This window comes from Panthera leo, chromosome A2 (assembly GCF_018350215.1).
Source record: "Panthera leo isolate Ple1 chromosome A2, P.leo_Ple1_pat1.1, whole genome shotgun sequence".
NCBI classification, from domain to species: domain Eukaryota; kingdom Metazoa; phylum Chordata; class Mammalia; order Carnivora; family Felidae; genus Panthera; species Panthera leo.
The window spans coordinates 121,529,514-121,547,668 of record NC_056680.1 but is presented as its reverse complement, the minus strand read 5'-3'; the positions used below and the strand labels follow the sequence as shown (position 1 = coordinate 121,547,668).

Here is an 18,155-nt window from a genome sequence, read left to right as displayed (position 1 = left end):
CTTTGCCCTCTTGTAACCAGCTGTGATCACCTTGTGGCCCAAATTCCTCACCTGCAAAGCTCAGATGAACACCAGCCTTGTTTCCACACAGGTGACTGAGTTTAAAATATGATAGATCATAAAGGGCTTTATAAAAATGAAGGCTCAATTAAACTTGTAATAAGCCCTTCCACTATTATTAAAAACCTCACTGAAGATAAAGGACTTGGCAAATGGGAACTGTGTGTTTCTGATCGCTATCCCTTCTTTCCTCCAGCTCTGCACCTCCTGTATGTGCCTTTACAGTTCATTGACTTGATTCAGAGGTGGAAGGGCCATGGTTGTCTTTAATTTCTAGGAAGTGAAGCTTTTTTTTTTCTTAATGTTTTTATTTATTTTTGAGACAGAGAGAGACAGAGCATGAGCAGGGAAGGGGCAGAGAGAGAGGGAGACACAGAAACGGAAGCAGGCTCCAGGCTCTGAGCCATCAGCACAGAGCCCGATGCGGGGCTCGAACTCACAGACTGTGAGATCATGACCTGAGCCGAAGTCGGATGCTCAACCGACTGAGCCACCCAGGCGCCCCAGTGAAGCTTTTAATAAAACAGTTACTGGCAACTCCAGAGTGGGTTCCAGGCCTCCCACCATGACCCGGGTAAGATGAAACATCAGTGATATCTGACATCTCATGCTGGGTATAGTTCTTAAGTTCTTGCCTTTTCTTGATTCTGCACTATTGTAAACAGATACTTAAATTCGGTTTATTGGCAAACATCTTCAGAGATTTTGGGATCATGGAACTTTTATATTAAAAAAAAATAAAGCAGCTTGGAAAAGGAGGAAATTTCAATGATATACCTAGCTATTGTTACTGTATTATTTTGTTTTTATTAAGTAAAAAAGTCCCAAATTTAAACTGGTTTGTAACCAATGGTCAATCTTAACTGAAGATGTCAGTGGAGGAAATGAAATAATGAAAACCAGTCAAGTAAGTAACCATTAAACTAATAGTTTCCCCCTCTAATCATTAAACTCTTAATTTATGTCATTTTTTTACATACATTATTTATGGCACTTTGCCAATTTTAAAACACACTTTTTTTCACATTTTAACATCTATGAAATCAGAAAGTATCTTGTAGTCAGTGTTGCCTTTCATTTATAATTGCCAGGGCTTGTTTTCTATTCCTATCTGAGCAGCACTTAAAATGTGAGTGCATTTTATTTTTTTTTTTTTAAGATTTTATTTTTAAGTAATCTCCACACCCAACATGGAGTTCAAACTCCCAACCCTGAGATCAAGCATCGCATGCTCCACAGACTAACAGTCAGTTGGTGAGTGCATTTTATGATTGTATTTCTATGAAATACATTATTTCATTTAGAGAATACAGAAACTGTGAGATCTGCAATTAATTTTGTTTTCTTTTTATAATGTTCTTATCACGTCAATGTAACAGGTGTGATATATGTTCTGCATCAGAAATACATACTTGCACTGTTTGCTGTAGAATTCAATATTGTTCTTTTTGAGAACAAGTGCATCATTAGAAAGAGAGGATATAACTTTGAGACTGAAGAAGAGAAAGAAACTAGATTTAAACATAGAAGTACAATACAGCATGAGGAAAAGTTAAAGCAATTGCATTTCCATAATTATATCCTTACAAAATGTCTTCATAGGACCCAGTGAGTATTCTGGTAGAGTCTGAGCTAATGATGTGGCAAGAGTCCTGGTTTGCAGCCCCCAACCTGCTGCTGCTGGGTAACCCCCTATCCTTTCTGAGCCTCAGATTTATATATCAAACAAAGCAATTGAGCTGGGTGGTTTTTGAGATCTGTTCCATTTCTAGTAAGCTCCGATAATCTCATTTTAAGAAGATTTATTCACACAGACATTTTAATAAATCTACTCAGGTCCACAAAGCTTAACTGCTTCTGGTTCTCTTGTCTTACCAGTGTGGTCGATGTCTTGCTGAAAGTTTTCATTTACAGAGACCCTATAAAGAAACAAAAATATTGCGAGTCAAACTTTGTGCACAACTCAATTATACTAAATTGCAATTTAATTAAACAGATGAGAGTAAATGCAGAGCTAGGCTTTATTATGGGAGGGCTTTTTAAAACCAATCAACAGCCAGGAACTGGAACAGTATTCTATTGTGTACTTTAAAATTGATATATAACTTTTGTAATAATGGAGCCATCCTTCATGCACCCAGTTAAAATGAAAATCCCTACCTGTCACACCTTGCCCCAGCAGAGCTACCCACATTGTTTGCAAGGATCTTTGGAAGAGAAATGTGTAAGGGCACGAAGAAACACTTACGAGAATCCAGAGTCCAGCCACTGCTGAATACTTGCTTGTTTGGTATCTTCTACAGAAGAGAAAGAAACAGAGCAATGAAAGCATACCAGGTAAAATAATGCTACCTGTTACCCAGCCACCACCCATAGCTCTATTTCCTACATATTCAATCACAAGTTTCTATAAGCATATTCATTCATTTTCCCAAGGCAAAACTTCCTGCTTTTCATAATCAGCCTTTCCTGAGAACAAAGTATATAAACTTGCCAAATGACTGATTTGAAGAAATAAGAAAGAAGGAAAGAAGGAAAGGAAAGGAAAGGAAAGGAAAGGAAAGGAAAGGAAAGGAAAGGAAAGGAAAGGAAAGAAGGAAGGAAGGAAGGACGGAAGGAAGGAAAGAAGGAAGGAAAGAAGGAAGGCAAAGGAAAAAGAAAAGGAAAAGGAAAGGAAATGTGAAAAGGAAGAAAAACAAATCACCAAAGTGCAAGAGATGTTAGAATAATTTTTAAATTACCTGGTGTGAACATGAAGGGTGATTAAGCATACCAGACTTTTGTCTTTCTCCTGTCATATATAGATCACCATGGACCCTCTCCTTATTGAATCATATTTACCTGAGGAGGCTAGCCAGTGATGTTGATTTGCAAGGAGTTCTCTGCCAGGTTCTAAACCAAATTTGCATTCATTCCAGGGATATATTGCACTACAGTCTCGGATTGCCAAAGGCACCCTGTGTTAAAAAGCCACGGGCCTTTTAAGGTGGATTAACAAATAGTTAACAGGCAAAAAGGAGAGGGTAGAAAAGCAGCATTTCTCAGTAAATATTTCTTTCCTTTCTGGTCGGCTACAGGCTACTCTGGGCTGATTTTCTTTGACTTTGTCCCACCAAACAGTGAAGTACCTGACTTACCCACTCACAAGATGTCAGGTGGGCATGGAAGATGCTTATTTTTAAATTTAGGGATTCCAGAGAGGTAGAATGAATGAAGTGGTGGGCAAGGAAGAAAAGCCATCAAACAGCAACATCACTGTGGAGGGAGAAGTGTTTTCCTACTTATTACTCTTTAAACTATTAAAATTATTAGGGATGCTTCGTGCAAGACCCGGCATATAAGAGCCTTTCAATAAAATGTTTGGTGTTCTGAAGGAAGCCTCATGTCTCTGGCATGGACTCCAAGTCCATGGGGGACTTGGGATGAGAAGACCTCGGAGTAGAAAGGGAACAGTTGGTCTATTTCCATCAAGAAGGTGTGTGTTTTGAATGTCTGTGGGGAAAGTCAGAAGTGCCCGTTTCATAGATGCTTCTGGCATCCCACCAGGAACACTGGTATCTTCAAAGCCAAGCATTTGTTCCAAATCATTTGCCCCCAGCCAAGTCCCCACATCCCTTACCACCCACAGCAGGATGTTTTCATATAGCCCTGAGGGCCTGTTCTCACCCAGCAGGGGGATGGTGAGACCCTGGCTTTCCTCCTCAGAGCCAGGTGGCAGCTGCTGATCTAGGCGAGCCCATGCCCTCTTGGTGGACCTCAGGATCTCTCTCCTGCTCTTTTCTTGGCCTCCTGGGGAGTTGCTGGATCCATGTGACCTCTCTGCCATTGTAAGGGAGTAATTCGGCAAACTACAACATGCAGACAAACAAATCAGATGCAATGAGTCAGCTTTCGGGCTTGGTTCAGTGAGAAGGAGAAGCCAGAGTGCTCATACCACCAACATTTACAATCTTCCAGAGCCTGGCTCACCCACCAGAGCTGAGTTCCCTGTCCCAATGCAGAGAAGTGGTTGCCTCTTAAGAGGAGAGGCCACAGGAGGCTGGGACTAATGTGACTTCACTGGTCACCAGGCCCCATCCACCCTCTGGTGGATCCAATCAGATGGACAGCGATGTGGATGCAAAGAAACTGTGGACTGGAGGGCACGTCAGCCAGGAAGGAAGTTTAAAAGTATTGATTACATAATAAATACCCTTCCAATTTATCCAACAGTTACATCTATAAAAATATTTTTAGAGACTCAAAATGTAAAAAATAAGGGCTTTGGCAACAGATCAACCTGGATGAGTCTCATCTCTGCAACTTATTGGGTGGACTTGGGTAAATTATGTAATCTTTCTACATTCTCTTATTTTTTAATTGGGTGTAAATTGTACTGAGTTATAATAACTGTTGACTTCAGTGGAGTACTTATCGTGTGCCAGATTCTATGCTGCATTCCATACATCTATTATTTAATTAAATTGCCAACCAAGGAGGCAATCTAATTGTCACAATTTTATAGTAGATTGAAGAGCAGAGAAAGGTGTTGTGTATCTAAAGTTGCACACCTAAAGCCACACAACAACCAACACTCAAACCGGGGCACCAGACTCCAAACATATTCCCATAATTATTAAACCATACCATCAACCCTCTAGGATGATTGGGACAATTAGAATATTAGTAAGTATATTATGTATATGGCACAAGAAATACTGATTGTTATCTCACTTAACCTTTATTAACATCATTATGAGAGTTGCAGAGTAAGAGGTGGACACAGAGGCTTATAGCAGCTGCGTGAGTTGTTAAAACCCCCAGATTATCAGCACATTAAGAACAAGGGCCTGCCTCTTACTTGTTGACATGTCTACAGTATTTGACTATATTCCCAGCACATAGTAGGTGCTAAATAAATACATATAAAACTAAAGTGGCAAAGCTAGAATTCCAAAGCACTTTCTGACTAACTTCTTTCCATGACATCTACTTGAATTTGCAGTGTATTAGCCAAGTTTAGAGAAATGACCAAATAGTCAAATTTCTCTTTCAGCAGCACCCCTTACATCCTTAAACTCGTGCATAATCACCAACCATATGCTATAAACCATTGTTTCTAATCAGTGTTTTATCAAGGCAAAGTCATTCAAATTTACTGAAAACATTTGAATATTTTCATTTAAGTACATAGGTGAACATTGTTGGTGCAACTGGCAGTAAGAGTTTCCTTGCATGCTTTGTACATTAAAATTCTAGAATCCAGTCGAAGTATAAATATACATTTATTGTTGCAATAGTAAATTACTGCAAAAATTAATGACAATTGTGACGACTATTAATTTTATGCATAAAAAAACAATTACTAAGAAATTTCAATTATTTAAAAATTATAGCAAGGAGTGGACAGTTAAAATTTATATTTATGGGGAGCCTTTTAGTCAGCCAACCTCAGAAAGTTAACCTTTAGAATATCCTCTGGGAGCAAATAAATGTTAATAAAACTTTTGATGCTAACACAAGTCAAAAATAATACAGATAAGATTATATTTCTTTTTAAAAATGTTTTTAAATGTTTTATTTTATTTTTTGAGAGACGGAGAGAGACAGAGCGTGAGCAGGGGAGGGGCAGAGAGAGAGAGGGAGACACAGAATCCAAAGCAGGCTCCAGGCTCTGAGCTGTCAGCACAGAGTATGATGTGGGCTCGAACCCACGAACTGGGAGATCATGACCTGAGCTGAAGTTGGACACTCAACTGATTGAGCCACCCAGGCGCCCTGATATATATTTCTAAACTTTATAGGGTTATCTGGCATACTAGAATTTATAAAACAATACAAACCGTAGGAATTGAATTTAATTTCTAGTTATTAATTTTACACAAGCTTTGGTACTTTTGAATTAAAAAAGTTCTCTTTGGCAATGCTGTGCATCTTGGGCATGTGAATTATTATCAGAGCATCAACTCTGACAATGCAGAATTTCACAAGGAGGGAAAATCTCCCAAATCACGCTCAACAAGATTCGTGAAATATCAGACTCAGTACGTGCTCAGGGTTTGAAGAAAAGAATAATGTATTATGGGAAAATAAGATACCCCAAAATAGTCTTGCTCGTCCACCCACCTCAGCTGACAGTGAGGTCCTATTTAGCACAAAGGACTCTGCTCTGTAGTAGGAGCAGGGCCTGTCAAGCAGCTCACAGTCCTCAAATTGCGGCTCCTGTGCTCCAGTGTCAAATTTTAACTTAGCTACCACTTTCCCAAATACAACCCTGTAAAAATCATCAAAATTTTCAATAGAAGTGCTGCTTTATTGGTATGTCTCAGACTTCCTCTCTAAAACAGCATGTTTGACCTCAGCCACCAGGCTCGCACAACCAGTGAGGGTATGCTGTCTTCCAGCTCAGCTGTCATTGGCTTGAGAGCAGTAAAAAGCTTGCCAAGGAAAGTGGGAACCCTTGCTAAAGGCTGGGGTCAGGGACTGGTCTGTAAAGAACAACTCTTTTGTTCAGCCGTTTTTCATGGATGCCTTTCTGATCAGTAAACAAATCTGCTTTGCATTCTCTGATGTTTGAATTACCCTCCTTTGGCATCCACGGACTTGACCCTGAGAGCAGTCCTTTGCAAAGGGACACAGATCGGGTGGTAGCCCTGAATTGCCCAGGGGACTGACAGAGCAGAAGTTGTAGGATGTGGTCTCTGCTGATTCCTCTGGTTAACTCTTTATCCCAAGGACCATTTGGATCCAAATTCTTGCTGATGCTGGCTTGGCCCAAAATGAATCTTCATCCTAGATTATGTTGTTTCCTGTGCCCGAGGGTCCCTTTCCTGTCTTCAGATCCTTTCTATTCCAATTACTATGTTATTAATCCTTATGTGTATAAAGAACTTCCATTAATGTGGGAAATTTCTCATATTATGTTTAATTTTAAAAAGATGATGCAAGGGGCGCCTGGGTGGCTCAGTCGGTTAAGCGTCCGACTTCAGCTCAGGTCACGATCTCATACTCCGTGAGTTCGAGCCCCGCGTCGGGCTCTGGGCTGATGGCTCAAAGCCTGAAGCCTGCTTCCGATTCTGTGTCTCCCTCTCTCTCTGACCCTCCCCTGTTCATGCTCTGTCTCAAAAATAAATAAAAAGATGATGCAAAATAATATATACACCGGAAACTCAATTTTGTAAAAACAAAACAAAACAACAAAGTATATTGAAAAGACAGAGTAATGTACTAAAATATTATCAAGCTTTCAAAATTTTTAAAAAGACCAAAATGAAAAAAAAAATGGGGTTGTGACATTAATTTTCCATGACATTTTCTTCCTTGAGCAAATGCAACCATACCTGCTCCTTTTCACTGTGAGGACTTCAGCCCACAGTGAAATCATAGAATTTGATACTCATACTTAAAGCAGTGACAGTGGTTACGTTCTTGCCCTCTGGGGTTATTTAACTTTTTGCACCTCTGTGCAAACAGGTTATCTTGCCAAACAGGTTATTCATACTGGAGAATAGGGACTGTGCTTTATTTATCTCTGTGTTCCGTACAGATCCCAGCACAGAACTCTGCCCAGGGTAAAGAATCTGTAACTGCAAGTTGATTGCTTGGTTATTTGGGAAAGGAACACCAGCTGGTTTAGCCAGTATTCTTGGTTCTTATGTGGTTAAAAGAACAAGTGCTTTCAGGTCAGATAACTCCAGATTTTAATCTCAGCTCTGTTGCTTTTCTGACATCTCCTTAGGGAAATTTTCAAACATCTCTGATAATCTATTTCTTCATCTCTGTAATGAGTATGAAATAACCACTTCATATGGCTGTTGGAAAAAATTAATGAAAAATGTGTATAAAACAATCAATACCCACATTGGTCAGGTTTTTTGTTTTGTTTTGTTTTTTGTTTTTTTGTTTTGTTTCATTTTCCTTCTCTATGTTGCCTCTCTAGGTCATTTTCATGTCGAGAACTGTCCAGTAAAAAAGAATCACCAATCAGTGTAACAGTTCAGTTGTTTTTCCATAGGAGATAAATTTGACACTCATAGTTTGCCTATAAGCTGTGTCATTTTGAGATTACTTAGTTTGAATAATTGAGAAGATACATTTGGAGAGTACGAGAATAAAATATTTCTGTGACCATGAGAATGCATGTTTATTTGAGAACAGAGACACATATCAGAGCTTGGAAATTCCTTCAACTATGATCTTAATTTCAAGGTTATAATTGCAGACTATAGTTCTAGCCTTGGCTCCACTTCTGAAGGAGCCCTGTGGTCAAGAAGAAAACGTCACACAGGAAAAAAATTCCACAGGAATTCGGAGTCTACAGGAATCTTACCATCTCTATGTCTCTTCTATGGATCCTCAGCACCACAGCCTCTGTTCAAGCCTTTCGTGAGATCTCAATGATATCCAGGCTTGCCTGGCTCCCCTCCACCTTCCATATACAACGACTTCCCCAGCAGAAAAATTTAGGAGAAGTCTACATAGAACTGTATGCTCCAGGAAGACCTGCCCCTTTCTCAACTATGACTTCATACACAGAAGTTTAAAAAAGAAGCCTTCACAGCCCCTCATGCTCTCAAAAAAATAATTATCATGACCCTTGATACAACTCCCTTCCCTCTACAGACTAAGAAACCAGTCCTGGGAGGCTGCCACTTTAAGAGAACTGATTCAAACATCATACTGTAAGAGATCATAGGACTAATTTTATCATGCCTTAGAGCCTTGCTCATGTGACAGTGGACATTGCCTCATCTGGCCCAATCTCTCACCCTTCTCAGGTGCTCCCAACACCTGTGCCCTCTGGTATTCACAGACTGTCAACCACCAGATCCTCTTTATCCTAAGCTCCTCATCGAATGTCCCTTCATCTCCTTTTTCTAATTGAAACCTGAACACAGCTTACTTTGTCACTCTCTGAGCTGAGTTTTTTCTTTTCACCCATTGAATCAGGACCCTAACCTTAGAGGTGATATCAATTTCCTCCATGTTCCTCATTGTTACTTTCAGATCTTATTTCCTCTGTCCTTTCAAGGCTACCAAACTAAGTTGTCATTAACACCCAGGATATATGGCCTCACTTACTGAAAATGGGATGGTATTTTTGTCATCCTCCTGAAAGATTTCATTGTCAATCTAGATGACCCGTCAACATCTGACTATTCAGTTCAGTTTTCTGCTGACTTTCAACACTCCTTTCTCTATTCAATTCCCAGGGTCATACTTCATCACTGTAAGTGAATATCCTCTAAACTCCCAATTTCAAACATCCCTTGTCACCTCTATTCTACTCATAGACGTTGCTTGGACACTGTTTTCCCTCCATACTGAATTGTTCCCTTTAGTTTACAACATGCTAAAATGTCTCTTATCTTAAAATGATCCTCCACTCATTGGTCATTGAATGACCCTTCAATCTCTCTCCAACTCCTACTCTAGTTTTCTAGATGATGATTCCCAAATTCACATTTCCAAATCTAGTCCAGATCCTTAGAATAGGGCCCCTGAGTTTCCAAATGGGCTATTCCCAATTACTTGATATCTTCACTTGGATACTGACATTTCTAAGTTACTATGTGCCACACTGAATTCTTTATTCTTTCCTTGACTTCTACTTGACCCCCTATATCCCTGGCTTTATTCCAGCGTCCCCAATATTAATAAATGGTGCCACTATTTAGGCAGTTGCTCTGGCCAAGAACTTATGAGTCTTCCTTAATTCCTTTATTCCTTTTACACCTCACAACAGGTTACTTAGAAGAAAGTGAGAGAGGGGCCCTTAAAATAGATCTCACACTGACCTCCTCTGCTTTTGTCAACCTTATTATGTGAATCAGAACTTGTAGTCTCATTTGGATCATAGCAAAAAGCTCCCATGTACAGCACCATCCACACCTCTCACTCTCTTTATAACCCACCCCAATCAGTATGCTAATGCTCAACTAACTGTCATTTCTTATCATTTTAGAATTTTCAGTAGTTGGGCACTTCCTCTTAATGGAAACAATCTGTTGGAAACAATGCTTTTTAATAATACGCTTTCTCAGATTTCTTCCTATCTCACTCAAGGCTTTTTTCTCAAGATCTTTTGCTGGTTTTTCTAAGTTTTTAGTGTTCTATACCTCAGTTCTCAACTCCCTCTTATCTTTTTTTTAATCTATATGCTTTCCCTATGTGAGTGTGGCTTTAATTGTTCCCTGTAATCCAATAGTTTAATGTAAATCACTACTAAAGTATTTTCACATTTTATAAGTGTGTGTTGATTGAAAGTGGGACTTTTTTTTGTCATCCTCCTGGAAGATTTCATTGTCAATCTAGATGACCCATCAACACCTGACCATTCAGTTCAATAATCTGCCAACTTTCAACACTCCTTCTGTTTATCCCACTGTGGGATTTTCTTCAGGACAGAGCTCTTAGTTCTCATATCATAATTGTATGAAAAAGGTACTCGATATATGTTTGCTGAATAAATTACTGTTTAAATGAATGCCAAAAAGGAATTGAGCAATATCGGTGCAAATTTGGTTATTAAACCATGAAGAAAAGTGTGGTATTCAACAATTAAACAATTTATGAGAAGGTGCAACTTGCCAGGAACAGGTATACGATATCAGGGAACAATGCAATTTGAATTAGAAAAGTGATCAGATTATATATGTTAATATATATTCAACTGTATAAATATATATTCTACCTTCATTTTGAAGCGAAATTTTCTGGCTAGTCACTTGATGTCTGTCCACTTCCACTATTTCAACCAAAGCTATCTGAGTAAATACCTTCTGTTACCTTCTCTTATGTGCCTTCCAACAGCATTAGCAGAGGAAAGATCTTAACTCATCACCAGGGAAACAAAAAGTAATTTATTTTAATTAATCAACAAATAGTTCATTGGTTGTATGACATTGGGCATGTGGTTTCAAGTTGTCTTGGAATGTAATTTCTTCTTGCATAATATGAGAGAATTGGATGTGATGAGATGATTCCATAAGATGGTTATTCTATTTCTGGCCTCCGCGTAGCCTATTGGTTGATGAGTGGAGCTCACATTTAAAACATATTTTAAAGTTATGTCCATCAAGACTATAAAAGGGCTGAGAATAAAACACCATTCCTATTACTTGGAAGACCACTCAAAAACTCAAACAACAAAGCCAAGCCAGGAATGCCCTTCTGCTCTTCCTCACTGTCCAAGTATCAAAGTCCCACAAATACATGTAAAGATTTCCAAGTGATTCAGTGAAGTAAAGGCAGATCTTAGAGAATAGAGTGTTCTGTCAATACTCTGCTAGGAGGAACAAGCAGTCTGTGATGACTTATTCTGTGGGTGGCTTCCTCCCACCATGAAATATGTGAAGGGTGCTCTCTCCTGACATTTAGGAGCAAGCTGGATTTAAAGACAAGGCAGTAGTGCCCAAGTTGGAACCCAAAGTCAGTTCTTTTAGACTTGGGGCTTTCATCTTTTGCTGGTGAAATAAGCAAAAGAGTACTAAGATTATGGTCAATAACCACATATACAGCTTCTTAGAAATTTGAAGTGCTGGTAAAATTGAATCAACTGACTCATCTACTTCTAGCCCTGTTCCAATCCTTCTCCAACTTTAAAGAGATTTTTCTTTCTCAATGATTCTCTCTTTCCTCATTATTTCTACTCTTGTCTTCTCAACATTTGCCTTGCCTCGTCCTGGGAAGGGAGAATGAGAGGATGTGTGGGTGTCTCCCATTCCCACGCATCCCAATCCAGGTGCCTGCATGTACATTGTATTCCAGATACACAGAACTACTTGTGTTCAACATGCCCTCCTCTCTGATGCTACTGGCTACAGATCCCTCTGCTAGTGCTGCCTTTCTCTTTCCTGGATACCATTTTACTGAGCTCAAAGAGAACTCACTTTATAGCACTTTCTCCCCTTACCGCCCTCCACTCCCGTCCTAGCCTGCTCCTGGCATTCACAGAAACCTTTGCAACTCCTTACAGTGGCACTTTTCATGCTCAAGGAGTTTATTTGCACTTCTGCCTTTCCCACTCAACTAAGTGGACTCCTTGGCAATTCCTTGGCAAGGACCATGACTTATTTATTTTTATATCCATGGCCATGGATGATAATAGGTGATCAGCCATGACTGTTAACTGAATGAATGATTACTCTCACGCTGGACTCTGTCTTTGCTCTCAGGAGGTGGGAAGTGTGACTTACTCATCTTTATAGTTTCTGTCACATCAGGGATAGTACTGTGCGTACTATATATATATAGTACGTATATATATACGTACTATATACGTACTATACGTACTATATACGACTATATATATATATATATAGTCGTACGCATGAACTATTAAGTAAATAAATGCAATAATATCATCTACTAATTCAATTCAATGAAATATTTTACTGTCTATTGTGTACAAAGAAACTTTGAGGAGCTTACAGTTGATTACAAAATATAGTACTTATTAACTATATACTGTGAAGTAGGACATAAAACACATTTTAAGAGAAGTATAAAATAACTGTTCTCAAATATTGAAGGAGGAAAATGATCATTTAGGGGCATAACAAAGGTTTCTTGGAAAGGGACGTATTGGCTCTGGCTCTTGAAGAAGGTTAATGGATAGGCAAACATTCCAGACAGGGGGATTAAAATGCATGTGAGCAATAATGGCATAAATTTCACCAAAGGGCTATTCAGCAGTGGATTTGTGACAATTAAACACATGCTCTTCAATGTTAGCTTACTGAAAGCACAACTCATCTTACCTGATGGTGTGATGATTAATTTTATGTGTCTACATGACTCAGCCATGGGGTGCCCAGATATCTGGCTAATCCTAATTTCTGGGGATGTCTATGAGGGTGTTTCCAGAATAGATTAACACTTGAATTGGTAGCCTGAAGTAAAGCAGACTGTTTTCCCCAGTGTGGACGGGAATTATTTAATCTGCTGAGGGCCTAAATAGAACAAAAGTGTGTAAATAAAATTCCCCTTTTCTCTGGCTGATTGTTGAGCTGGAACATCAGTCTCCTCGTGCTCTAGAACTCGGATTTACACAAGTGAATGCTCCCAGCTCTCAAGCTTCAGACTCAGCCTGTATCTACACCATCAGCTTTCCTGGGTCTCCAGCTTGCAGATGGCAGATCATGGAACCTCTAAGATTCCATAATTGTGTGAGAGAGAGATAGGTAGATAGATATAGATTTCTCTATCTATAATTAAATGTATGTAATTATATTATGTATTATATAATTATATATATACACATATATGTATATTACACACACATATACATATACACATATATGTATACACACATATATACATATACACATATATGTATACATACATATACACATATATGTATACATATACACATATGTATGTATGTATGTGTATGTATATATATGTATACACACACACACACACACACACATAATCTCATGTCTCTGGAGAACCTTGACCAATGCAGATGACTATTTTTCTTAACAATACTTTTCATTGGGCTCTATCACACCTTCCTTCTATATATCTTTCCTAATACCTTTAAAAAGTGACTGGTCAAGCCATTTTCTTTAAGATTTTCAGATGCACACACCTCAAGTTTAAAAACATGCTGTTATACAATACAAATTGCATCATATTTCAGTCCAATAGGAAACCATCATAATGGTTAAGTTCTTAACTACAATAAGAAAGTGTTGCATCTAAAAACACACAGAAATAGCTGGTAGTGAGGAGAAGAGATCAAATTTTAAGCCAGCTCCTGGGTCTAAATCTCCTTTCCTACCTGGATTATTCACAAAGGCAAATTCTAGCATGTACTTTACTCCTCTGACATCAAAGATATCATCATCCTTCCTTTCTCACTATGATCATAACCATAAAATCTCAGGGAATGTGGAGAAAGAAACAGATAGTATTCCTTATAAGTGATTGTAAGAAACTATCCTGATGTCACAACTTTATACCTGTCGATGGCTGTCCCAGATAAAAATCTACATAGGCAGAAATAGGTTATCCATGTACTGTTGAAAAGATTTTTGCATTAAGGCAGGTAGACTTTGTATTATTTCTTAGAACTGTATGTGTGTTTCTAAATTTAAATTTTCTAAATTTAAAATTTAATGAAAAAAAACACAAAGCAAAACAAAAAAGAGAGCCCTAAATAATTCATCAAAATAAATTTCAATAGTGTTAAGGATTTAATATGAGAAAAATGAAACAAAAATAGTCCTAGAGGTGCCTGGGTGGCTTAGTTGGTTAAGCATCAGATTCTTGATTTCAGCTCAGGTCATGATCTCATGGTTCATGAGATCAAGCTCTGCACTGGGCTCTGCACTGATGGCACAGAGCCTTCTTGGGATTCTCTCTCCCTCTCTCCCTCTCTCTCTCTTTCTCTCTCTCAAAATAAATAAATAAACTTAAAAAAATAGTCCTAGAATAAAATATTGGTAAACATTTTTCTAATCTTGAGGTGGTAAACACCTGTGGAGAAATGACACCAAAGGCGAAGAAGGGAAATCATGATGGATTTAACCAGTTAAGAATTTAAAATTTCCTATTGCAAAGATAATAAAAATGTCAAAATGTTAAAAAAAAAAACTAAAAATTTTGGTGGAATGTGTGAAATTAAAGGTTTTTATGTACTTACTATATGACATGCAATTATAAATCAATAAAAAAAGATACATAGAAGTAGCAGCAATGTAATCGGGCAATTAAAAAATAGGAAATCTAGAAATGGCTAAAAAATGTAAATGTAACGTACAAAGAAGTGAAGGCTAAAAAGACAATAGGTTACCATGTTAGATTCTCAGAAATTCATTAGTGTGAGAACATCTAGAAGGTGGGAAATTGACACTCATCACTGTGGAAATATTAAATAGTCAAACCTCCTGGAGAGAAGTCAGGTAATATGTACCAATGTCTAAAATCTGCAGACATGTGGGAGATGGAGAAGCTATTCTTTAGAGTAGAATGCCAACAAATAATGATAGAAGGAATGGCAGAGTTAGAAAATCATCTACTGAGCCACACTGCAGCAATAAACAATCAGTGAAAATGACACACAAGTCCCAATAGCTACAAAAGGAAGGAAAATATAATCTCTACATCTCATCTCAGGAACATTACTTGAAATGGTATTCAAACTTAGGGGAAATAAACCAAGAATCTTGAGTCTAGAGCATTCCCATCCCTTGTGTTTTTGACCTTTCCATGTTAATGGAGGCCACCCAGGCAGTCACGGGAGTGCTGAAATCATCTAGGCCAGGATCCATGACAATTAGATTGCTTACCTTACTGCTAATAGTCTTTCTTCCTGGGAAGCACCCGGTCACATAGCTGCAGGTAAAGAAGATTCAGAACATGCCACAGCTGCCCTTCCATTCCAACGGAGAGAAAATGAGAACAGAGGACTAATACCCTTCCCCCACAGGCGAGAAACAAACTAACAAATTATAAGAATTACTATACCAGAGGAAAGGAATTTCAGCAGAGAAGTGGCCCTTGTAGCTTGCTGTAGTTGTTCTCAGAAAGTGTTTTTATTTGGACACCTTCCTGTCTCCTTGAGCATCACAGCTGCTAACACTAAAAAAGTCCTTGTGACCACAGAACTGTGACCAGGTTTCTATCTGCTCCTATTTCGAAGTTAGGCACAGAAAGCCAGGATAGTCTGCTTGCCAAAATCTATAGTCAAATTGGGGATAAAGATACATGGTGATTCTCTCTACCCTTGCCTCCAAGAAAGCAGTTAGAAAGTAGTTAGAAATGGCAGAAGTTTTTAGTAACAAATTCTGGACTAAGGGGAGGAGTGTGGGAAATGAATACAATGGGTCCAGTTGTGTTTTTATTTCTCTGAACCCTCTGGCTGTTCCTTTAATGCCCTTGACTGTTGGCAGTAGCATCAGGTCTGAATGCAGGGCTGGAAAGTACTTTGCTGAGGAAGTAAAGCAAACTTGTCTTCATTTGGTTACCATGGTTATGGTGCTATGTGTTACCAACCCAACAATTTGCATTGCAAACCATCACTGCAAATGAGGACAGTAGAACTTGATATTCCAGGTGGAGAGATTCAATTCCCAGGAAGTTCTATTAGAAAGTTCAGAGGAAACAAAACATATACACACATATTCCCAAACCCATAAAGAAGGGGCCCAAATTGTCAGGGCTAATAGTTTTACTTTCCTAGGGATTTCAGTATCTATGAAGTATTTTCATTGAAAGATCAGACAGTTCCATTTCAGAAAGGTAAATAAGCACATTATCATCCTCATTTAAAAAAATTAAATTTCATGGTCACATTTACCACAGATCCTTAACAAAGGATACAATGCTAAAACACAACCTAACAATTATTCTATTCTTGAGTCATGCATGCCAACAATTGTCTTCATTTTGATAAACTGCATTATCAGAGTTTAGAATTATAGAAAAGACCATGTGCATTTCAAATGATATTTAACTTCAAAAAAACAGGAACCCCAGTATACAAAAGGGAAGGACTAAGGTTGTTTTAGCCTTAGTCTCTTAGTCTCTCTCTCTCTCTCTCTCTCTCTCTCTCTCTCTCTCTCTCTCTCTCTCTCACACACACACACACACACACACACACACACACACCCCTAGGGAGTTCCTCTGCAAACCTCCTAGTGTCTGTGAGCAAGATTTCAATAGCCCTATATAAAGTGGCCCTAAACCTATCCCTGGAGATGTCTCTTGTTTCTTAGGATTTCTCTCACTTCTTCACCACCAATGTCTGAAATCTCTACTCTCAGGAGTCCAAGTGTGTCTCAAGGCTAGGGGTAACACCACGTCCTTCTCCTCCTGTGGCATCCGTTGCCCACTTACCCTTGAGAAGACCAGGATCTCTGCACCACCCATTAGGATATGATGGTCTTGGACAAAGGTTAATTGATAAAATAAACTTTACTCAAAATATCATGTCCAGAACTAGACTTAGAAAATGAAGTCCTTTATTTTAACAGTTTTTATATCAGATGATTTTTTAAAGTGATTTTTTTAAAATAAAAATGAGCATGCAATTACATCTACAAAGAAACCCTCAATTACTCATATTTTGACTATTAATTACATATCTATTTATTAACGTAGCTCATTTAGTGAGAGATTGCAGTGCACATGCATTGAAATATGCATTAGGAATTAGGAGAACAGTCCTAGGAATTAGGACTGGAATTATCTAAACATAGCTCCTACTAGAATGGTCTTGGGAAAATCAATTCCTCTTCAGAGGCGTAGTTAATTCAGAAAAAGTAATGTGTACATCACTGAATACAAAAAAAAAAAAGCTTTCTGCATGAAAATTAAAGAAGATACAATATATATCAAAGCCTGGTAAACAATGTGCAGTTGATAGCCAGTGCACTGATATTCTAAGAACAGTCTCCCAAATAGAACACTTCCTTGTAGGTCTGCCCCTCAGCTTTCAGAAGAACACACCTTAGCCACAAATCGGTACTTAAAGTAAAGTGACCTAGTTCACCGTCCAAGGGAGGAGGTAATAAAGTAGATCAAAATGACAAGTAGAGTTGCTAAGTTTTTTCTGGGGAAAAAGAGAAAGTTTTATGGGAAGTCATAAGTCGAGTTCTCAGCCCAGCTTTGAGGGTTTGGAAAAAAACATCCTGGAAAATATCAAATTTAAACTTGATATTTTAGTTAGTTGAGGAGGTGAAGGAGAAGAGAAATAAACTAAAAGGTAGGGGTTGTCCAACTAGAAGGAAGGTGAGGGTAGAGCAAAAGTGAGACTAGAAAAGTGATGCCATGAATATTTTCAATAAGTATGCCATTCTCACAGTCTTGATCTCTTTGGGTTAACACAGAAATCTTGTAATAGAATGTTAAGGATAAGAAAAGTGAGACCCAGAAAAGCTAAGTGATTTCACAGTGTCACAAAATGAAATTTTGGTATATTCAGCACTAGAACTAAAGTCTCAGGAATCCCCTATGTAATGCTTCAACCATTAATGGGTTATCCTGGGAAACAGGCTAAAAGAAGCACAGTTTTAATGTCTTCCTGATCAAGTGATTTCACTTGTAATCTCTTTTGTCTGGGATAGCCTTCTTAAGGTGCCAGTAAGTAAAGGTAACCCCCCTATGCT

At 38.4% G+C, this 18,155-nt stretch overlaps 1 protein-coding gene across 1 annotated transcript in view; it reads right to left on the bottom strand.

The window, feature by feature from the left end:
* ITPRID1 (ITPR interacting domain containing 1) overlaps positions 1–3,886 on the bottom strand; it is an 84,249-nt gene extending 80,363 nt beyond the window's left edge. Inside the window, exons 1-3 of the mRNA XM_042927618.1 lie at positions 3,727–3,886; positions 2,309–2,357; positions 1,936–1,979 (exon numbers count right to left, since the gene is read on the bottom strand). Of these exons, the coding sequence (XP_042783552.1) occupies positions 1,936–1,979; positions 2,309–2,357; positions 3,727–3,886 (253 nt within the window). The remainder of the gene's footprint in view (positions 1–1,935; positions 1,980–2,308; positions 2,358–3,726) is intronic.
* Between the last annotated feature and the right edge of the window lie 14,269 nt (positions 3,887–18,155).